We start from the raw sequence: 24,771 nt of genomic DNA, 5'->3' as shown, positions 1-24,771 counted from the left end.
AGTAATCTGAAGGTTGCCAGTTCGATTCCCGGCTGTGCCAAATGACGTTGTGTCCTTGGGCAAGGCACTTCACCCTACTTGCCTCGGGGAGAATGTCCCTGTACTTACTGTAAGTCGCTCTGGATAAGAGCGTCTGCTAAATGACTAAATGTAAATGTATTCGTTTTGATTCAGCTATGAGGCTGCCTCTTGCAGGGGAAATGAGAAGACATCTATTTCATTCTACACTTCACTCGTATTTTCAGTTGTAAATGAGCAGCAAAAAAAAGATGCTTTTAAATCTATGTAATCTTTATAAATAATAAGAATGCATTTTTATATAAAATATACAGAAATATCAGTTGTAAAAATGTCATTAAATAACGGACCCCTGTGAAAACGACGCAAGCAAGCACACCCTACAATTTCCCCAGAAATTGTACCCTCTCTAGTCTAATCTTATAATGTGAAAGAAGTTCAAGGGGGTGTTGAATCTATAACCACTATCAGTTCGCTAACCATAAAGCAACACCACCACACCAATAGGCCAATAAAAATGATAATTGCTGTGATCTTATAATGGGGGAGTCAGGTAGCTGAGCGGTGAGGGAATCGGGCTAGTAATCCGAAGGTTGCCAGTTCGATTCCCGGTCATGCAAACTGACGTTGTGTCCTTGGGCAAGGCACTTCACCCTACTTGCCTCGGGGGAATGTCCCTGTACTTACTGTAAGTCGCTCTGGATAAGAGCGTCTGCTAAATGACTAAATGTAAATGTAATGTAAATATTACTAATACAAATATAAATGGAAAAACATGACTACAGCATCTTTGCATTAGTTTATTTATAAATATCAGTAGGGCCTACATCAATTATGAAAAATTAGATGCATTGAATGAAGTTGGAAGGGCGAACTCCGAAGTCAATAAAGAGTAATTGGCGAGTTTATAAACTTGAATAAAATGTTCTATATTAGGCTAATCGAGTTAGAAGGGGGAAACTTTTACTTTGAAGGAACAGGTAGTGCTGACTATACATTTGGCCAATGACAGGCATTTCACATTTAGCTCCACCCACGTGAGAAAAATCAAAGTTGTGTTATGGTTTGTGTAAAAAAAACAAGAAAACAAATTATAGAGTCAAAATCCGTTTTTGCAAAAAATGAAAAAACGGATTCACATACGTTTTTGTTGTTCCTGCTTGTTCCGTTTTGACGGGATAAGGAATTATACTTGTGTACATGGACTGACGACACATGGGCTGTTTATCAATCCAAGTTTTTTTCAGTTTTTGTGTCCTTGCAAACTCGTTTGACGTCATCTTTTATTGCCCGAGTATGGTTCCAATCCAAAGAACACAAGTCACCAAGAACGCCAAAAATACCCGGAAGTGTTGATCCGCCCCTTTTATCGAGGATGCATCGGTTGGTGACCTGGCCAGTGAGAACACATCTGATTTCCCAGAAGTCATAGCAAGATAATAGCCAAGAACACACGTATCTAAAATTGTTCTCTGTCCTCGGAGTTTTGCAAGATGTTCTCGCAAGGACGCTTGGCAAGAACGTTCTTCTCAAGAACGCAAGTATGTTCTTAGCGTTCTTCGAACTGATAAACAGCCATGGTCGATTACTTTGTTTGTGAAAATCTTGATATTGATTTGGGGACAATGACATGGCTTGATAGCTGGCTAGTCTTGTAGTTAAACATACTGTCAAATTATATTTACTGTTTGGAGAATGTCAACTTTGATGCGATCACCTCACATCTATCGCTATTCAAATCGCTACACCAGTTTCCATCACGAAACTGGTGGTGAATTATCATCCACAATGTTCACCTGTATTATGTACAACTGCGTCTCACACTATCTCGTTAAACTTTTTTAGAAGGCTCAGATGTTTTAATGTTGCCACCAATTTAATGAGAATGTTTAATTGAGTCTGTTTTAACCTTCTCTTTTATTTGCTGGTTTGGGTCACTTACCCTGAAACACATGAACAGGTCAGAAGGTATTGTTAAAATGTGCAGTAAAATTGCAGGCACAAACCTAAAAGACCTCTCCCAACTGTATAAAGTCAGAGCCAGAAAGAAGGCCCAGTCAATACTTGCTGACCATAGTCACCCCCAGTTCAGTGAGTTCAGGTTAATCCCATCTGGTCGCGGATATAATCTGCCAAAATGCAGGACAAACAGACTGTAAACTATATATTTTTTGCTGTTGGCCTTTTAAATTACAATATGTGATTTAAAAGTCGGAATAATATGTTTTCTTTGTTGTGTCTTTGTCTGTCTGTATGTATTTACACAAACATTTCACACAAATATCCCACACTTGTGATTACAGCCATGTTGGCTAAAGGGACGTTTTGCTGCTCTCATAACCAGTGGCAGGCTTTCTTCAATGTGATAATGAAAGCTAATTGGTTTACGAATGGGAGATCAGTGCTTATTGGTTATTTATGCAGAAGGAGCCACAATTCAATTTAGGCAGAAGGTTGCACAATAAAAATGTCTCTTTTTTGGAAGTTTTTGATGGAAACAAATGACGTTGCGTATTTGAACATCCATTCTGATTGGTCTATTTTGTAACGTGAGAAGCCATTATACTTTCAGCTTTCTCTGGCACTGCCGGAGTACTACTTAGCAATACAATCAATGGATGTGGGCGTATGGTATCCAGTGTTTCCCACACATAGACTAATTTGTGGCAGTGCGCCACAGAATCAACACCGGCCGCCACATATTGCGTTTCAATATTCTTTTTTTTTTAACGCTATTTAAAACATGCAGCGTATTCGTTCAGCTGCATTTCCTTTCCCTGCTCTCCCTCCGTCTCTCTGTCACTCACGCGTCTCTCTCACATACACGCACACAGAACACACACACACAGCCCCTCCCCTCCGTGCACACCGCGTCTGTATCCATGAAAACGAAATCATCCCTGGAAGCGTGGCCTGTTTGGTGCAGAGAAGACGACTGGCGAAATCGGTCTTTGTCAGTCACGTGGGTTTGTTGTGTGTGACGTCACCACGCCACCATTTTCCAGATACAGCTAACCTGCAGTCGATGAGAACGGATGAGAATTCACTCAAGATAATATGCCAATAAATCGCAAAAATGGAGAAGCACAAGAAAACGGAGAAAAGCCCATACTGCGACAAACTCAACCAAAATGCCAGGGACCGTTATGTCGAATAATTGGCATCGATTCAAGACACAGATCCATACAAGCTGACTGCAGTAAGTTGGAGTGCTGACCCCGCATTGCTACCTATATCCTCATACATGGATATAGTGAACTATCTTGTTCATGGTATAAGTGCGTATACCAGTGAACAATTTAAAAACCATAAACCACACATTTCTGATTTTTTTTTCAGACATTCTTTATTGTTTATGCAAGGCTGGTCCAGCAGGATAAAGCATCATCACAATATTAATTCTTACAATAGTTGAAAGGAGTAGAAACAAAGTTGCATAAATTGAGTTTCACTTTGTACGTCAGACACATCACCACAGAACACATGTACATTTTGTTCAGTTTATGGAGCTCTCTCTACACTACGCTCTCTCTGTTCTACACTACAGTTGGACATTGGTTTGTCAGCGCGCCACAGACAGTGACAATCTTATCTAAAAATGTGATATCCTCACCTTCACATGGGAGGACCATGCTGATGGGTATGGTTCCTGTTAAAATGTTATACTTTTGAGAAACATTTCCGATCACTCTTTCAACATGGATTCTTAGGTGAGCGGTTTTTATTGTCTCTTCCACATCTCTTGCAACTAGCTGACAGTAACCCTTTGTAAAGGATGGGAGTTTGACCTCTGCACACAACATGCCAACACTGTGTGTGACCCAGATGGAGGGAGGGTGCCCAGTCTGGGTCAGTCTCCATCATCTCATATGCTGGTTGACCTGCAATAACATGAAAACGGTTTTAGTTTCATTACATGGGACCAGAAGTGTTACTATTAATTAGAAATTATACTAAAGTAAGAGTACATATATGTTACAGCCCTTTATAAGACGATTGCATGACATAATAAAAGACTTGAACATAATCAACCATGCATTGTTTTGATTTATCTCCTGTGCCACGCCTAATTCGTCCAAAACGACACGTGGATGTAACGTTAGATACTTCACATTTGTCAAGCTCAGTTAAATATCTTACCTTTATGAAAATGTCAACCGCAGACATACATAGAACGTGATATGTTGGCAAAGGTGATGTTTTGGCGCCGGACCGCTGCAACCCAGGCGATCCGACGCCTCTTTGTTAAGTCCGCTACATGCTGTCCCTGTACTTTCTTCGATGTGGGAAAGGAAAAAAACCTATCCCCGATGTTAAGTATGTGACCTTTGCTGTCGTGAGATCTTCTATTGCAGCCGATCACGCAACAAGAACGTCCAATTTTTTTCCAAATTAAATGAATCTCACTGCAAACGTACTGAACACCACTGCACGCGTACCTGGAAAATGGTGGATACTCCCATAATGCCCTTCGGTTTTCACAACTGTGACGTCACCTGACAAAGACCGATTCACAAGTTCACGAAAGGTTGCTAACTCGTGAACACCTTTACACAATCCCACATTTAAAAAGTGCTAGAAAAAATATTTTATATTCTGAATACAATGTTGTCAGTGTGTTAATGTTGGAGTCCTGACCCGACCCTTAGCAAACAAGCGATTGTGCCTTCTTTAGAAAGTTAACTAGTCGCAAGTTTGCGGTAAAATGCGAGTTGGGTTGTCGAGGTCAAAACACTATACAGTTAGGTCCATAAGTATTTGGACATTGCCACAATTTTAATCATTTTGGCTCTGTATACCACCACAATGGATTTGAAATGAAACAATCAAGATGTGCTTTAAGTGCAGACTTTCAGCTTTAATTTCAGGGTATTTACATCCAAATCAGGTGAACGGTGTAGGAATTACAACACATTTTATATGTGCCCCCCCTTTTTAAGGGACCAAAAGTTATTGGACAAACTAACAGAATCATAAATCTAATTGTCACTTTTAATACTTGGTTGCAAATCCTTTGCAGTCAATGACAGCCTGAAGTCTGGAACCCATAGACATCACCAGACACTGGGTTTCGTCCCTGGTGATGCTCTGCCAGGCCTCTACTGCAACTGTCTTCAGTTCCTGCTTGTTCTTGGGGCATTTCCCTTCAGTTTTGTCTTTAGCAAGTGAAATGCATGCTCAATTGGATTTAGGTCAGGTGATTGACTTGGCCATTGCAGAACATTCCACTTCTTTGCCTTAAAAAACTCTTTGGTTGCTTTCGCAGTATGCTTCGGGTCATTGTCCATCTGCACTGTGAAGCGCCGTCCTATGAGTTCTGAAGCATTTGGCTGAATCTGAGCAGATAATATTGCCAGAAACACTTCAGAATTCATCCTACTGCTTTTGTCAGCAGTCACATCATCGATAAATACAAGGGAACCAGTTCCATTGGCAGCCATACATGCCCACGCCATAACACTACCTCCACCATGCTTCACTGATGAGGTGGTATGCTTTGGATCATGAGCAGTTCCTTCCCTTCTCCATACTCTTCTCTTCCCATCATTCTGGTACAAGTTGATCTTGGTCTCATCTGTCCATAGGATGTTGTTCCAGAACTGTACAGGCTCTTTTAGATGTTTTTTGGCAAACTAATCTGGTCTTCCTGTTTTTGAGACTCACCAATGGTTTACATCTTGTGGTGAACCCTCTGTATTTACTCTGGTGAAGTCTTCTCTTAATTGTTGACTTTGACACAGATACGCCTACCTCCTGGAGAGTGTTCTTGATCTGGCCAACTGTTGTGAAGGGGTTTTTCTTCACCAGGGAAAGAATTCTTCTGTCATCCACCACAGTTGTTTTCCGTGGTCTTCCGGGTCTTTTGGTGTTGCTGAGCTCACCAGTGCGTTCTTTCTTTTTAAGAATGTACCAAACAGTTGATTTGGCCACACCTAATGTTTTTGCTATCTCTCTGAAAGGTTTGTTTTGATTTTTCAGCCTAACAATGGCTTGCTTCACTGATGGTGACAGCTCTTTGGACATATTGAGAGTTGACAGCAACAGATTCCAAACACAAATACCATACTTGAAATGAACTCTAGACCTTTTATCTGCTCCTTGTCAATGAAATAACGAACTCCCTTTATGAGGGAATAACATACACCTGGCCATGGAACAGCTGAGCAGCCAATTGTCCAATTACTTTTGGTCCCTTAAAAAGGGGGGGCCACATATAAAACGTATTGTAATTCCTACACCGTTCACCTGATTTGGATGTAAATACCCTGAAATTAAAGCTGAAAGTCTGCACTTAAAGCACATCTTGATTGTTTCATTTCAAATCCATTGTGGTGGTATACAGAGCCAAAATGATGAAAATTGTGTCAATGTCCAAATACTTATGGACCTAACTGTATGTAGAAGCTGTGATTCAAATAAACATATTATAAATAATGTTATGTCATTTTTTTACTCTGTTTGCTGTTTCAATCCAGATGAGTATTGAAAAGTATTTTCCGCGACTGAAAAGGGCACGTGTTGAGGATGAGGACCATGTCTCGCTCTCTTATACCCCATTCATTTTTCAACCCAGCGCGTTAGCATGAGCGAAGTAGGGCTAGGCCAACTTACGTTATTCAGGTGGTAGGCTACATCATATTCGACGTTGAACTATGAAAAATAAACCGTTGTTGGCAGGGTTTGCATTCAATGTTTTTCGAGTCACCCCGTACTTTGTAATTGTAAATGTACTTTAATGAAATGCTGCCATACCACAGTTTTCTTTGCCATTTTGACTAATAACACAGACAAAGTAGGCTATGGCAGAGTTTGTAGTTCGGCAGCCAATTGTGCTTGTGCCGTGTGCAACATACCAAACCAAAACAAAGCGCAGATTAACGAAAGGGAAAACAGTAACACCTTTTCTTTTAAATTATATATATTTTGAGTTGCTTTATTTGTCTTAAATAATATAATCTACAATTTCTATAGAACATTTCGTTAATTCATCAATGATGACACAAGCGGGAATCAGATCTCACACTGCCATACGGCAGCTCGACTAAAAAAATCTTAGTCGACCAAGAGCATATCGACCAGTAAATCGACTAGTCGACTGAGTGGGGACAGCCCTAGTGCTATCAGTGGACTGGACATGAGTTTGAATTTTTTGTTTCTAAAAGTCTGTCAGGGTTTCCAGTAATGAACTTTTGGAATACAGCATTTGTGTATATCGGGACAGCAAAGACAATATACAGCACGACTGCTTTTAATGGAGACAGGCAGGCATGAAGTTTGTGGACGACACCACCCTTATTAGGTTAATCTCAGGTGAGGATGAGTCTGACTATAGGTGGGAAGCTGACCACCTGGTGTAGCCAGAACAACTTAGAGCTCAATGCTCTTAAGACAGTGGAGATGCTTGTGGACTTGGACTGGAGGAAGAATACAGCCCCACTCACCCCCATCACCCTGTGCGACTCCCCAGTCAACACTGTGGAGTCCTTCCGCGTCCTGGGCACTATCCTCTCCCAGGACCTCAAGTGGGAACTGAACATCAGCTCCCTCATCAAGAAAGCACAACAGAGGATGTACATCCTTCGGCAGCTGAAGAAGTTCAGCCTGCCAAAGACAATTATGGTGCACTTCTACTCAGCCATCATTGAGTCCATCCTCACCTCCTCCATCACCGTCTGGTACGCTGCTGCCACTGCCAAGGACAAGAGCAGGCTGCAGCGTATCATCCGCACTGCTGAGAAGGTGATCGGCTGCAATCTGCCTACCCTCGAGGACCTGCACACCTCGAGGACCCTGAGGCGAGCGAGGAAGATTGTGGCCGACTCCTCCCACCCGGGACACTCCCTGTTTCAATCACCCCCCTCCGGCAGAAGGTTGCGGTCCATCAGGACCAATACCTCACGCCACAAAAACAGTTTCTTCCCTTCTGCTGTTGGCCTCTTCAACAAGGCCAAGGGACCACACTGACTCTAATGACTTCCTGATTAAAACACACTGCTTTTTGCACTGCATTACAAAATTGTATCTTTACATGTGTATTTTTTTTAATATTTGTATTTTTGTATTTTTATATTGTAAATGACGGCAACTTTATATTTTATTTTATTGTATATTTTATTTAATTCTAATTCCACTTAGTACTTCTAGTCTATGTACCCTTAGTATAGATAGTCCACATATTTACATTTTAGGTCCCTATATGTTTATTGTATGCACCTTCCTGCCAAAGCAAATTCCTTGTCTGTGCAAACCTTCATGGTGAATAAATCCCATTCTGATTCTGATTCTTTTCTCTATCTCTTCATTTCTGTCTCCTTCTCACTGTCAATCTTCATTTCAGTATGTACACTGTCCTCTTACCTTGCTCTCTCTTCGGTCCCTGTATCTGCAATGGTACCAAAGCGGGCATAGGGATGGGCACGCATTCCTGGTACATCAACATGGGCGATGTTGTCCCCTTCCTTTTTACCCCGTTGCTTAGGATTCTGCGCTGCGGCAACGCAGTGGCGGGAGCAGCATCGGGACTGGAAAAGGAAGCAATTCTCTGTAGGATGGAGCCCACGCTCTCCCTAACCTCTTGACTGGTCTGGTTCACGTCCATCTCCACTAGGGTGGGGCTAGGTCTGGCGGTGGCTACCTGCGACCGGGAGAGCAGGTCGAGGGTCCGAGGAGTCTGGGCCGGGGAGAAGGGCACCGGGGAGCGGCTCACATCTGGAACAGGGAACGAGCCTGGGGGATAGGAGGGGGGGCTGTGGGGGGAGGAGCGAAGAGGGGTAGTGTTAGCACTGTCCAGGCTGCTGAGGGAGGCCAAGGGACTTGTGGGGCCGGAGGGAGGGCCACTGGGGCACTGGAGAGGGATAGGGAGGCTCCGAGGAGGTTGTACAGGGGGGCTGGCAGGGGTTGGACCCATAGAGCTGCCGCTGGTGCCCACCAGGTTGTCCAGGTCCAGGGGGAACTTGTTCAGGCGCTGGGTCTCCTTGGGCTTGGCTGAGTCCTGGGCTTGGATATGGAACTGGTTGTGGCCAGCCGGGGTAGAGTAATAGCCATCCTTCCCGAAGAGGCTGGGGTTGTGCTGGCGCATGTGGGCAGAGCCCGTCCCACTCCAATTCCAGCCAGCGTTGGCATATTTTGTCCCAGGCGACATCCTTCCTCCACCCCCAACACTGCTGCTCCCAACTCTGCGCATCTCTGCCACCCTGCCGCCTGCGTCCACCATCTGGAGTTCCAGGCTTGGCATGGATCCGTGGCTGACCCCATGGGGCTCCGGAGCCCTCAGCTCCAAGGGCCCTTCAAGGTTGGAGTGGAACACGTTCCCGTGGGAGGAGAACTTCTTAAGGGCTGGACTCCCTAGAGCCACCTCCCCTCCACCCAGACACTGGGGCTGCTGGGGGTACTGAGGCCTGCCATACTCCCCAAGTGGCAGGGGGATGGAATAGTGGCTGCAGCTACCACCCCCAAGCTTGTGAAGAGGGGAGAGAGGGGCTCCACCTCCCCCTCCCTGGACAGAGTAGTCCAAGCTGGACGAGGAGCTGTGAAGGCTGTCGTAGTCGCTCCCAGGCCCGGACATGAAAGAGGATGAGAACCCATTTGGGTTGAACCGGCTCTGGAAGGAAGCTGCACGGGCGATGCCGCCATTCCCACCCCCTCCTCCATCAATGTTGTTGTTGACAGCAACGGCGGACCGGTTGGCAGTGCCGCGGTTGAAGGAGAAGCTGGACACCATGCGGCTCTTCAGAACAGGGCTCTGGGAAAGGCTGGGGGAGGAGCCCAGGCTGATGCGCTGTCGGTAGGATGGTGATGAGACACTAATGTTGTGGGAGGGGGGCAGGAGGCCCCGCCCCTCATTGCTCTTATTGAGGAGATGGGTGGACGGGGAGATGGGGGAGGGGATGGGGGAGGTGGGAGAGAAGGCGGGGATGTCGTCCACATCCTCAATGTCGAATGATCGCTTCAGGGCTACAGGGAGGGGGAGGAGGGAGAGAAGGATCAGTGGAACAGGAAGGATGTAGAGAAACATCTATGATGCCATGGCAAACCTTTTTACCTTCAAGTGTCTATCAAAACTGCATTAGTTATAAGCAGTGCATTACAACTTGTTTAGCATATGAACAGCAGCATAATTAAGTTCAGCACCCTCCTATTAATATATATGTTATAAAACAAATGCCTAAGCATGTTTATCCTGTTATTTAAGATTTAAGGCCTATTCTGTAGTCTAGATTAGAAAAATCAGTGTTTTGGAGGACGATGAATTCGTCTCATATGTTTCAATGTTTCAATACTTTTTTTTGATACAGTAACTGACCTTGCAAATTCTCAACACTGAGAATAGTTCAATGGTCTGGAATGGTGTCCTACAAAGTGTAAGGTCAAAGGTTCAAGTCCAGCCACAATCTTTTGGCAGGTCATAATTTTGATTATCGGTTTAATTAAACAGGATTACATCATTCAGAAGTACCATACACAATTTCACCTTGATATGTCAACATATGTTGGAATTAAAGCTGTTTATACACTTTGGCTGAATCCAACAACAATGGTCTGAGATGGTGACTGGAAAGTGCAAGGTCATAGGTTCAAATCCAGCCTCAATTTATGATTGTCATAATTTGGATTATCTGTTTAGTTAAACAGGATGACATCATTCTGAAGTACCATACACAATTTCATCTTGATATGTCAAAAGATGACTGAATTACAGCTGCTTAAACTTTGTCCCAAAGCTGACGAAAGCTATTACTCTGCCTTTTCTATTCATCCAAATGCAACAGTTGATGTGTAGCAGAGGACAGAGAGGCTGACTTGCAACCACATGCTCTTGAGTTCAAATCTCCATACAGCTTGTTGTTGTTTGCCAAACATGAAGTACTTTTGCTCTCTTGTTGTCCAACTCTTGACCTTCTACAATGTACATTTTTATAATATTTTGCCATTTTGCGGAGGAACCCGCATCACTGCTTGCAACTATATTTATTATTATTTTTCCCCTTCTCCATGAAATGGCTCAATATCTCAAAAAGTCCTCGACCCGATTTTGTAAAATTTGGTCCAATGATATAACAGGTCACTCACTACTCCCAGACTGCTAATGGCCCACATACGCCCTTAAGTGGCGCTATAAGCCACGCCCAAAGTCATGATTTCCCATGATTTCCCGTGCGCCCAGTTACTCCAAAATGCCAATAGATCAATGGGGTGGGATTGTGTCCTACAAAGTGTAAGGTCAGGTTCAAATACAGCCAGTCTGTGGGCCTGTCATAATTTTGATTATCTGTTTAGTTAAACAGGATGACATAATTCTGAAGTACCATACGCAATTTCACCTTCATATGTCAAAATATGATTGGATTACAGCTGTTTCAAACTTTGGCCAAATCTAACAATGCTTGCCACAGGAGAAATGGCTTACTTTTTTAAATACAGTAACTGACCGCATTCATTCCCAACATTGAGAATAGCTCAATGGGCTGAGACGGTGTCCTGCAATGTGTAAGGTCACAGGTTTGAATCCAGCCACAGCCTTTGAGCATAATGTTGATTATCTGTTTAGTTAAACAAGATGACATCATTCTGAAATACCATGCGCAATTTCATGCAATTTCACCTTGAAATGTCAACCGTTTCTTCACCTTTGTCTCAAAGCTAATACTCTGCCCTTTCTATTCATAACATCCTAACAGTTGGTGTGTAGCAGAGAGGATAGAGAGACTGACTTGTAACCTTATGCTCATGAGTTCAAATCCCCATTCAGCCTATGGTTGTTGGCCAAACATGAAGTAGTTTTGCTCTCTTGATCTGCTACAATGTACATTTTTATAATATTTTGCCATTTTGCGGAGGAACCCACATCGCTGCTTGCAGCTATATTTATTATTCTTGTGACATTGAAGTCAATGGCATCCCCTAGACCAGTAATTGAAAAAGTTGTGAAATTTGGCATGTTGAAACTGCAGCACATTAGTAACTATCATACAAAACATGGGCCACTTTAGACAGAAGGTAGTGCTACAGGCCACGCCTCAATTTGCCTAATTTGAAAGTGAAGCTATTTGCACCCATTTGTCCCAAAATTCTGAAATGTATTACATATGCCTTATTTCTCATGAGGAAGCCTCAAGAACCTATAACAGCTGCCATATTGGATTTTTCTGTACAATAAAGATTTGTCCAAAACGACAAAATTCTTCTCCTCATGAACCGTAGCTCCGATTGACTTGAAACACGAAAATGATTTGTAAGACATATCTCTTTGTATATTGTGATAGGCAATGTGTAATATATTGCAAAATTGTCAAATTATTAACATAAGGTTGAATTTGCACCTGTGGCACATATTTCATGTGTCCATAAATAAGTGCCACATTGCCCTAGGGACTTGATCTGTTCCACACATGAGGAAGACACTACAACATGTTACCATGTGCATGTGCCTTTGCACAACTTCATATCTCCAAAAATGAGTAAATTAAAGGAAATCTAATTTATCGCTAACGCTAAAATAATTCTTTACACACCCGCCGGTCAAAAACTGATACTCTGATTCAATCACAAGTTCATATGAAGGCTCTTGACAATGTTTAGTACACAAATCTGAGAAAAAGTTGGATGTAAGATGAAAAGTAGATTTATTGTGAATATTTGAAATATGCATGCTTGGCTAATTGCTAGGGCTTCATTTTCCAAAATGAGGTATCGTTGGATTCCCTTGATCAAGACGAGTTCAACACACTATGACATCATACCCAGTTATATAGATTCTCCGCCATTTTGAATGTTAAGGAAAAGTGTTTTTTCGCTACGCCTCCTACAATTCTTGTCAAATCTTCTTCAAAATTGCCACAGATGATCTTCAGACTAAGCCTCACAAACCGTTTGTTAGTTACAGCGAATCAAATTCAGGAACTTATCCGGCAAAAGGGAAGTGAGGTCATATCTTAGCCAATCTTTGATGCAATGACTCCAAACTTGGTGTATGGAGTCAGGACCCTGTTATTAAGAGAAAAAGGTAGTGTCATTTGAGCTCTAGGGGGTGCTACAATAGGCAAAAATTTGTTTTGACCAATAACTGTTGATTCATTTGTCTTATTTAAGTGATTCCTTTGTCTCGTGATATCTTAGGAGATCCCGTGTCTGACACATTTTAATTTGTGATACCAGCCGAATTGATGCGGCCGCCATTTTGAATGAATGAATATAAAGTTTTTTTCACTACTTCTCCTATAAAGTTTGTCCAATCTTCACCAAATTTGGCACAGATCTTCAGACCAAGCCTCACAAGAGATATCACATGGTTTTTAGATTTTCTAAACCGTTTGACTGGTACAGCCAATCAAAGACGTCAACCAAGCCACCATAAAAGAAGTGAGGTCATATCTCAGCACATCTTTACTGCATTGACACCCAATTTGGTATAGGGACTAGGGACCCTGTTCTAAAGAGGTCCAAAACAGGTCATGCCATTTCACCTTAGGTGGCGCTGCAATAAGCAACACTTTGGCATCAATTATCTTCAGATCAAGCCTCACAAAAGTTTTCACATGGTTTTTGATTTTCAAAACCGTTTTTCCGGTATAGCCGATCAAAGTCGCGATGAAGCCGCCAAAACAGGGTGTGAGATCATATCTCAGGAAATATTTGCAGAATTAACATCAAACTTGATACAGGTGCTCAGGGCCTTGTTCGAAAGAGGTCCACAAAAGGTTGTGTCATCTAACCTCTAGGGGGCGATCCCGTGTCTGACACATGTTAACTTGTGATACCAGCCGAATTGATGCGGCCGTCATTTTGAATGAATAAATAAAACGTTTTTTTGCCTACTCCTACAAAATGTATCCAATATTCACCTAATTTGGATCACAGACCCCCATCACTTTGACATGTCAAAATAGGACTGTATTACAGCTGTTTAAACTTGGGCCAAATCTGACAACAGCTTGCCACAGGAAAAACTGCTTATATTTTTACACAGTAACTGAACACATTATTTTCCAGCACTGAGAATAGCTCACTAGGATAAGTTGGTGTCCTGGCAAGGGCACCGTGTGAGGTTTGCCAAAGACGACGAGCCTGTCATGTCACCAATTAACTGTTTAGCGAGACTGTAAGCCACTGCAAAGGAAGCCAGGTACACCACAGTCGCTAGCTACCAGTAGTCTAGCTGTATAGAGTCAAAGAAATTCCAGACATCCCAAGTCTCCCGGATGTTCCGGGAGTCTCCCACATTTCCATAGTGCCTCCCTGCAAATGCTATACAATCTCCCAGAAATCAGGGATTTTGTATTTAGAGCGAGCGAGAGACTGTCCAATGGTAGAGACAGGTGCATATCGCGCCCGGGGGGGGGGGGGGTTGGGATGTCTGCAGTTCTCACACAAATTATCAAAATAATTTAAGATTAAAAAAAAAAATTGTACCGTCTGGTACAGCCAATCGAAATCTCCAAACAGAAAGTTGTGTCGTATCTCAGCAAATCTTTGATGGATTCACACCAAACTTGCTGCGTGTACTCGGAACCCTCTTCTGAGGATGTCTAAAGTTTCTTCTGGGTCATCTGACCTGCTTGGCCACCCCATTGCTGCTTGCAGCTATATTTATTATTATTATTAGCTATATAAGCATACAATTGATGTATGGTCAATGTGTTTCTTTCTAAAAGTACACTAAAGGTGCATGTAGAGTAAACATACCTGAGTGTGTATTTCCTTTTACTTTGAAAGTGTGTGTGCTCATCGAGTGTAATAGTTAATATAAGTTAAATATAGGAACTCAAACTAATGTTGAAGATGATAGAAGTTAAAATAACTCAGAGCCCTTTCTTTAGGGAACAGAAAGGCTACACATTTTTTGCCTCTCATTCACCCATTCACACTCACACTCATACACTGACGGCAGCAGAGCTGCCATGCAAGGCACTAGCCTGCCCATCGGGAGCAACTTGGGGGTTCACCGTCTTGTTCAAGGACACTTAGGCGCATGTTCTGGAGGAGTCGGGGATCGAACTGCCAACCTTGCGGATAACAGACGACCCTCTCTACCCCCTGACCCCATTATGTGTATTAAGACACAGATCTAATGTGTAGAGGCAGGTCTACAGACAGGTCTACAGGTCTAGAGAAAGGTATAATGGTGCAAAGCAGGTCTAAACAAGTGTTTCTCTATGGAGGTGGTACCACCAGGGGGTGTTCAGAGAATGTCATGGAGCGTTGGAAGCAATATTTTTGAAAGTATGGTGTTGAGGTCTTCTTGGATTTGTGTGCGTCTGTTTCTTAATGCCAGTTAAGTCCTAGTATTGAAGCCAAGTTTTCAACATTTTACTATTAGACTTGCATTTGCCACTGTCATTTGAAGCTTTTTCAAGAAGGCTTTCCATGTTAAAGCTTTTTTCTGATTCACACAGATTTTCCTTTTTCTTTGAAAAGGCGTGAGCTAGGCCTATTACAATTATATTATAGAACCTCAATTAACTTTCTACCTCGATTTCTTTTCAACATGTCTACAGGTCTAGAGGCAGGTCTAATGGTGTAGAGGCAGGTCTACAGGTCTAGAGGCAGGTCTATGGATAATCATGGTCTACTCTAGATGTTTACAGCCTAGGTCAGCCTGTGCAACAGTATGAACATCCTAACAAGTCAGACAGAGGGCCGTTAGGGGGAGACTGGCAGGGGTAATTACAGGCCTTGTTGTTTGATCTTCCTTTGAGGCTGAGATGACATCACCATGTAAAGACCAGGACCCTCATTCCTACTGCCACTCTTGTGTTGAGTGTGTGTGTGTGTGTGCGCGCGTTTGTCTGTGTCTGTGTGAATATATGTGGTATCACCAAGACACCTAAACTACAGTGTTTTATTTACCAGTCTGGGGAAAGTGCAGTGTAATTCATAGGTTTGGATCTCGACATAGCAGAGAGAAATAAATGTCAATTCACAGTGTGTGTATATCACCCCAAAAAAATTGCCCCTGTGTCTGTGCACATACTGTATTATGCCGTATGTCTAGGCAGTACAGCTTGGTGTTGAAAAGCAGAAGTAAAATCTCAACAGGTTTTCTCTGCTGTCCAGTCAAACTGACAGCTCAATGAAATCAGAATCAGAATTCATTATGATGCAATAACACACTGATTTTCAGTTACATGTTCCACTTTTCAGACATCCAAGGTGTGTTGCACACACAGGGCATGCCAAGGACCACTTTCAATCTGCAGTACTAGTGCACAGTGCCCATGATGCAGTCGGTGATTAAGATGTCAGTGAAACACACAAATACAGATTCCTTGAAGTATAGATAGTGCATAGTGCCCGTGATAAAAATTGGTGGAACACACACAGATTTCTGGAATTATAGATATAGTGCAGTGCCTGTGATGCAGCCTGTGATGACATTTCTCCTCATTGGTTTTGGTACCTATATTTCTCAGATCACAAATACAATTCTCTGTCATCTCTGAAGTACTTGTTCAAGCTCCACATCTATTCTAGTCAAATTGCTAATGCTGTGGTAGCCTACATTCATGCAAATGATTATATAGCCTTCATTTGTCAGCTGTTTCCTAAGTTATAAATTGCTTATGTTATGTTGATCAAAATGTACTATATTGGTTCTCTGTTCATTTGTCTTAACAGCACAAGAGAAAGCATCACTCCTGTACTGGCCTCTCTCCACTGGCTACCTTTTAAATATAGGATTGATTTTAAGGTTCTTTTATTTGTTTTTGATGCCCAAAATGGATCGGCACCCTCCTATATTTCAGACCTCCTTAGCCAGCCCTCTTCCTCAATGACCCTTAGGTCGTCCAACAAACTGCTTTTGTGCGTTCCACGGTCTAGTTTGAAGTTTAAAGGAGATCGTGCCTTTTCTGTAGCTGCTCCATAATTGTGGAACAGCCTACCTTTATACATTAGGTCCTCTACTAGTAGCAATGTTTTTAAACCCCACCTTAAGACCTATCTTTTTTCTTTAGCATTTGAGTCTGCAATTGGGTAGGAATTTTTGTTTGTTTGTCATGTCCTATAAATATGTCTAGCTGGTTATATATTTTGACTGTACAGCACTTTGGTCGACATAAGTTGTTTTTAAATGTGCTTTATAAATACATTTGACTTGACTTAACATCTAAACATTTAGTTCATAACAGAAGTCATTACATGCACAATGGTTGTCATGAGCCAGTTGTCATAATTGTATGCCTAATTCACCATACAGCGCTTGTACATTTGCAATGTGCTGGCAGTTTTGAAATCAGTAAACACATAAATTTATATAACAATTCACTGATATATCTGAAAGTATATCCACTTGATATTGTCATTCTGTTCGCTAGCCAGCCCCTTTGAAAGCAGCTGAATATCAGTTGTAAAAGCAAATTTCCCTATAGGCCTATTCCTTGCTTAGTTTCATTTAATTGTGAATGCCTTTGTTAATCGCATTAGCTAAATCGCGGTAGGCTTTCACATCAGTAAATACATTTATGTAACAAAATTCACTGATACTGAAAGTATCCACTTTATGTTCTTGTTCTGTTCGCTAGCTATGGAACGCTGTGTTACTCAAAATTAAATAAATAGATAGGTAAATAAATACATAAATATGTCTATGAAATAAACACTGAAATAAAAAACAGATGGCAATAAATATAGCATCATATAATTATATAGCTGAATCCATTTACCTACATCAATAAATAAATACATTTACCTATTTCAAAATGACGTTTTTTTAAAGACTACATTTATTACGGATAAGTGCTCTACAAAACATAAACTATTTAATGTAATTTAATTTGATGTAGCTACAGGTAGTATGGGGGTGATTAGTGTCAGGTAATGTTAACTAAAAAAGCTAGCAACCGTCGCTACGCCTAAGGAAGACAATCACTTCCACCGCTACGTCGCTAGTTTGCCATTATGTTGATAGCTAGGTCGATAAGAAGGCAGCTAGCTACAACTATCTAGCCTCACCATTATGCCATGCCGGTGTCGTACCATTTAGTGAGACCTGAAGTGAAGCCAGACCATTCAAGACATTACCCATACCTTTGGATTTACTGTTTCAAATTGAAAAGTGAGGCGATCGTTCGATTAAAGTCAAGTTTCTTAACGCGTTGTCAATATTGGCAATGAAAGGTTGCAACTAACCAAGACGTTTCCAGACCAAGACCCATTCAACACGGTACATAACACCCAAACCCAGATATTATAATTTATGTAATTCTTCAATATTATATCAAACCACTAGGCTACCACTGGACTCGTTTAAAAAAAAGTATTTTCTTTTTATTCAACAATAAGAATACCAATACAACAAGTCATCAACAACATCGACAACCATAAATTAAAAATTAAAAACCTGCTGTCATGTCAAGTCTGTGTCAACTGCCATAGAGTTGTAGTGAGGTCCACAAGACCACACGGAGCCAACATCTTGCCACACCTGAAGAGTGATTCAATCACATCAGAATCAGCCCTTGTGACACCCTCAGTATGCTGATTACCCACCAAACGCCGATGCAAAGGAACCATAGAATGGGGGGGGGGGCCTCCCCAATCTACCTAATCAGCCCTCCTGCTAGCTTGCAAACTTCCAAGTGCCTGATTTAGACAACACGTCTCCAGCGACCATTTGCTATCCGTTTCGGCGGCGATTTGAACAAAGAACATACCTTGATCAGAACTTTTGAGGAAAGTCTTGAGACTTCACCTTTACCACAAGAGTACAAGGTGGAGAATTATGAGAGGGATATTTGTGTTATGTTTGTTACTTTGTTTTAATGTTGTGTTCACTGAAATCTTGATTCTAGTAACAACTCCTTCTTCCTGAAAGATAACCACGTCATTCTTGGTATCTACACGAAGCTATCATAATAAAACAATCATTCAACTATATTTTGTAACTGTACCAAGATGTCCAGAACAATATTTGAACCATCGAATGAACCAGCCAAAGATCAGATCACACCTTTGGTAGGTGTGAAGGAAGGAGGGGGGAGTTGAGAACCCAGCTTCCCCCAATCCACATCTGACCCCAGACGGGTCCTCCCTCGAACTGTATAAAGCCCTAAGATGACCATCAATCTCTGACTCCAGCGAAACCGACCATGGCATGAACGCCATCAGGATTGGCGTTCCAAGGACGTCGCCAAGCTTCTCCTGAGATTCAACTTTATAGTGAACGCGTCACTATCTGGACGTTTCAACAGGAGAACCAAAAACGCAATTCCAAATGCGACTTCACTGAGATCCCGCAGACTCAGTCACATGACCCAGCGCAGCCGCGCTGTGACTTCAGATTCTTCAAATGGACCTTTGGCGCAAACCGCCCTCAACATCATTGATCAACCCCTGATCAAACGTAACTATGGCTAACGCTCTTTCCTCCTCGACATGGCATTGGCGTGAGCTCTGTTTATGATTTGTAAGGATGTAATCACTGACTGTACAATTTCTGCCTTTCTTTAAGTTAGACCATTTCATTCTGTTCATTGAAACCAATCTCTCATATCAAACCCATAATCCAACTTTTCATAAGATCTGTTTACCTTACTTGAATAAATTCATTGTAAAGATTTTGACGTGCGTGTTCACTGATGTTACGATTGGCTCTACTCTTAGAACGAATTCATTCCTTAAGATTAGACTGATTATTACGAAGGCTATTATTTAAATATTATTCAATAAGGTTTCCTCTATCCCTTTAACAATAAGAGGTGGTGCCCCAAGAACTACATACTTTATTATAAATTAAGTATTGCTAATCTTAAACGAGCAAACCCCGCTACAGAGTCCACTTCCTCCATTTACTGTACATCTGTGATCCATCTGTGATCCGGTCAGCCGTAGCCTGTGTGCCAGTCTTTCCATAATATGTATTTCCTCTACTGTGTCCACCCAATGGGTCTGAGTGGGTAGATCTTCGGTCCTCCATTTCCTTGTAATGGCCTTTTTACCTGCAACCATGAGTATCTTGAATAGATCTCTGTGTAAATACACAGATACATCATCTCATGATTCATAAGAAATTCGTATCCCAGAATCTCTTGTGTTATCCTATGGATCATTCCCCAAAACCCTATTATTTTGTGACAATTCCAGAATATATGTGCATGGTTAGCCTCAGATGACCCACAATTCCTCAAACATGACTTTCTTGTTTCAGAATAGTTATTTGATATTTTAGGTGTGATTAAGAACCGTACCAGATGTTTCCAGGAAAACTCTGGAGTCAGGTGGCTGAGCGGTGAGGGAATCGGGCCTGTAATCATAAGGTTGCCAGTTCGATTCCTGGCTGTGAAAAATGACGTTGTGTCCTTGGGCAAGGCACTTCACCCTACTTGTCTTGGGGGGAATGTCCCTATACTTACTGTAAGTCGCTCTGGATAAGAGCGTCTGCTAAATGACTAAATGTAAATGTAAACTCTCCAGGCTTGCGAACAGGTTGTTGTCTTATGTTTTTCCCCCATCTTATTCCATTCATCGTCAGATATTTCCATGTCAAATTATTTTTCCCATTTTTCTTTTATATACCTTGTTGTGCTTTTGCCATCCATCAATGCCTTATATAATGTAGTTGTAGTCCTGACCCGATTCCCTTTATATGTATCAATCATTACTTGTATCACCTTGTTCACTTCTAGAGAGAGCCCCTGTCCAATCCGTTTCCCATAATAATCCCATATCTGTAAATATTTGTAAAATTCCCGCCAATCCAGGCCATATGTCATTTTCAAGTCTTGAAAATCTTCCCCTTTTCCACCAGCGTGCACCATGCCATAATGCCCTTATCCACCCACTCTCCGAATCCCCAACTCCATCCAGCTGATTTAAAACTGCTATCAAAAGCCACCCATTTCAATACATTTGCGCCCTTCTCCGCCTTATTATGTCTAAGTAATTTGAACCATAATTCCAAGGTAAATTTTGTGATCGAATCTATTTGATTTCTAACCTTCTTAAATGTTTCCCTATCTCCTATAATACTCTGTATCGGACACATTCCAAATGATTTTTCAATTCCTTTCCCTTTTGCTTCATAATCCAGTTTACACCAACAATGAACATATCTCAGCTGGGCCGCGTGGAAGTATTCTTTCAGGTTCGGCAGACTCAGGCCCCCCTATGAATCTGGATATCATCCTGTCCCATGATATGAATTGTGTTCAGTATCTCTATTGGTAATGCTTGGAACAAATATAAAAGCCTGGGTAATACATTCATTCTTATTAATTCAATTATTCAATCCTTGAGCTAAAATCCAATGTTAGGGTGGTCCATCTATGTATATCTTTTAATAATTCTCGGTTAATCCAATCATAATTTGCCCTATATAGTCCTGATAAGTTTCTCGTCACTTCTACCCCTAAATAATAAATTTTCTTTAGATTCCAATTTAAATTGAATTTTTCCATGATCTCCTTTGGTGGTGTATAATTGATGGTGAGTACTTGGATTTTAGTAATATTTATCTTGTATCCTGATAGCTCTCCATATGTGTTCAAGAGTCTAGCAATTCAGGCAACGATTTACTAGGCCGCTCAAGGAATGCAATGATTTCCCATTTTTTTATCTGTTTATTGCCTCCACTACCTACTCTATTGAAATATCCCTCGTTAGGGTATCGTTCTGCGTCTGTCCTATCTTTGGTAGGTCTAGTGTGTTTAAAAAAGATTCAATCTCCTCTCTTTGTGCAGACTCTGGCTGCGTATATAACTCCTCATAATATCTCTGGAATGTTCTTTCCATATCCTCTGGCTCTGTTATCAATTGGTTCGTAAGGGGGTCCCTAATTTTATGGATTTGGCTAGTTGCGAGTTGCTTATGGGTCCGTTTCGCCAATAATTTAGTGGCTCTCGGGCCTATCTCATAATAACTTTGCTTATAGAACAGAATCTTCCGTTCTATCTCCTCTGTTAGATGTCTATCTATCTCTATTTTTACAAGATTAATTTTCTTTTTTGTGTCCAAGTCAGCCGGATTCTGGTAGTCTCTTTCCAATTCTCTCAGTTTTCTATATTTTTCATATACGTTTCTAATTTAATTTAAATTAAATCTGCCTCTCATAACTGCCTTCAAGGTGTCCCAAACCATCATTGGCTCCACCATCTCATTGTCGTTTTCCATAACATAGTTTTGTATTTCCAATTTGATTTTCTCCTTCCTTTGTTCATTATTCAGTAGACCCACATTCAGTCTCCAATTGGTTATTATTTTCCGGTTACTGATGCCTCTGTCACATCTGCACCTCCTATATGGCATTCATTAACCCTGTCCTGAATCCACAATAAAAAATAGTCTATTCTAGAATGTACTTTATGCACCGCCGAATAGTGTGTGAAGTCCTTCTCTAGCGGATGTAGATTCCTCCATATATCGACTAATCCCATCTCCTCCAATAATGTATTTACGTATTTTGATATCTGTATTTTCAATTTTTTGAGGCTTGTTGTGTCCATGTTATAATTTAAAACTACATTCAAATCCCCCCCACAAATTAGAATACCCTCTGTTTCCGCTGCAATAACATCGAATAGCAATCTAAAAAAATTTTTATCACAGTCTGGAGGCGCATACACATTCACCAGAGTAACCTTCACATTGTCGAGCTTCCCGTTCACAATAATATATCTTCCCTCCCCATCTCTTATCTCTTTTTCGTATTCGAATTGTAACTGATTTGATATCATAATCGTCACACCTCTTCTGGGACCTCCCTTAAACGAACTACTGTACAGATTTCTATAACCGTATCTCTTTAGCTTGTCATGTCCTACTTTGTTAAGGTGAGTCTCCTGCAGATATATAATTTGGTCTCTGTCCTTCAATTTCGTCATAACCCTGTCCCCTCTTCTTGGGGGTATTCAATCCATTAAGTGACACCAGTCTAACAGTCGTACCCATCTAGTCCTAGATCAATAACCCTATTAAGCTACCTGAACAGCAGTAGGTTGAGTAGACAAGGAACATTTAACATTGCATAACGTGCAATAAAACATAACATGAAATTATAATATGCAATAAAACAAAACACAAACTTCTTCCAAAAAAGGGGATGTTGTCTCCCCAAAGTCCTGTTGGTAGGTTGAGGGGGTATCCTTCCTCTCAGAAAGAGCCCCTCCCTAGAACCGAAATCAAACCCATTCCGTAGGGTTCCCCTCCGTCTAGTTATTTCCAACTCTCTCATTTCAGTCTCTCTCAATCGGCATCAGTTACGTTGGATTTAATAGAGGTCCGTTAACATACCTTGTAGGCCATCAGACTTGGTTCCATGCCCCTTAAAACATCCATTCAGACAGACTCATTTCCCCCTTTGAAAACCCCTCAGCTTCACACTGGCAGCAACCGCTGCCATCCTACCCGTCTTGCTTCGAGTCGTCTGTTGCCATTCTGCCCGGTCTCGTATCTTCTCCCTCCCTGCAGTCGCGGTGCCTTCTCCCAGGAGACCCCCCTCGTATCCTCTCTCCTCCATGTCTCTCGTCACGTCCTCTGTGACGTCGTAGATCTCGACTCCGCTTGCCCAGTGAATGCGCATCTTCGCTAGCGGGGTCTGGAAGCGGATCTGTTCTTCCTTCAGTATTTTCTTTATGGCCCCGTATGTCTTTTTCTTCTGGACCACTTCAGTTGCATTGTCATGGTCGAAAAAAATCCTCTTCTCTCCCACGTGAATTTTCCTCTTCCCATGCATGACTGAGCACCATTTCCTTGGTCTCGAATTTTAGGAAGTTTATTACCATTGATCTGGGAGGTGCGTTCGGAGGTGGTTTCTGTGCCAGGGCCCTGTGTGCTCTCTGTATCTGGAGTGGGGTGTCTCTAGGCAATTCGAGTTCGGTGGTTAGTAAGCGCTCCAGGTACTTGTCTGTCGAATTCTCCTCCGTGCCCTCCGGTATGCCAAAAATGCGGATGTTATTCCTCCTCGACCTCCCCTCGAGGTCCGTCATTTTCTACTGCATCCTTTGGGTTTGGGCCGTCATAGTTAGAATCTCCCTCTTAGCTTCCGTCTGCCATCCAGTTCAACTATGCGCATTTGGGCCTCCTCCATGTTGTCATGCTGCGTTTTCATGTCGGCATTAATCCATTCAAATTTCAGTTTCTCTACGGAACCAGTCGAATTCTTCCTTCACCTCTCTCCTCACATCGTTTATCCATTGTTTTACTTCTTTTTCCTCCTTTTTCACCTCATCCAGTTGTTTGCCTATGGGTGCTAGCAAGTCAACCAGTTGATTTAGGCTAGCTGGCTCTGCACCCGCCCTGTTCTTCTCACCCCGCGTGTCATTGTCAGAATTTGAATCAATATTCTTCCTTTTCTATCACCTATCTTTATTAGTTCCCTTCTATATTATATTGAATTTATTTGTTTGAATTATGATTTGAGGGTTTATCGTCGCAGAGTTGAGAGAGCTCAAAACTACGTGACTGCTCACTCCGACATCTTACCGGAAGTCTCCACTCGACTCGTTTTAATGACCAGTCAGTGACAAAACGGGTTTGGCTGCTCAGGTCTCTGCTAATACAGCCCAACACTAGCTAACTGAAATAGCCACACTGATTATGTATTATTTCCCCCCCCCCCATGTCACCCCCCATAACGGTAGCCCCCTGTAGCACAGGTGCTGGACGCCTGGTGTTATCGCCCTGGTTTCCAGACTACCTGGTTTCCGTAAGCATGCAAGCTCTGCGTTCACCTGCGTTCAGCAGCTGCCGTTGGCCTGTATCATCATATTTGTCACAAATTCACAAACATTGGCGATTTTCAAGTTGCATCTCATATTTGCT

General features: G+C 42.0%; 1 protein-coding gene across 2 annotated transcripts in view; it reads right to left on the bottom strand.

Moving 5' to 3' along the window:
* septin12 (septin 12) overlaps nt 1-24,771 on the bottom strand; it is a 240,629-nt gene that overhangs the window by 165,105 nt on the left and 50,753 nt on the right. For both annotated transcript variants that reach the window (XM_062453429.1, XM_062453420.1), the window contains exon 2: nt 8,377-9,972. In XM_062453429.1, coding sequence (XP_062309413.1) covers nt 8,377-9,972 — 1,596 coding nt within the window. The remainder of the gene's footprint in view (nt 1-8,376; nt 9,973-24,771) is intronic.

Source organism: Osmerus eperlanus, chromosome 2 (genome assembly GCF_963692335.1).
Source record: "Osmerus eperlanus chromosome 2, fOsmEpe2.1, whole genome shotgun sequence".
In the NCBI taxonomy this organism is placed as follows: domain Eukaryota; kingdom Metazoa; phylum Chordata; class Actinopteri; order Osmeriformes; family Osmeridae; genus Osmerus; species Osmerus eperlanus.
The sequence above is the reverse complement of the archived record's forward strand: the minus strand, read 5'-3'. Positions and strand labels throughout refer to the sequence as shown.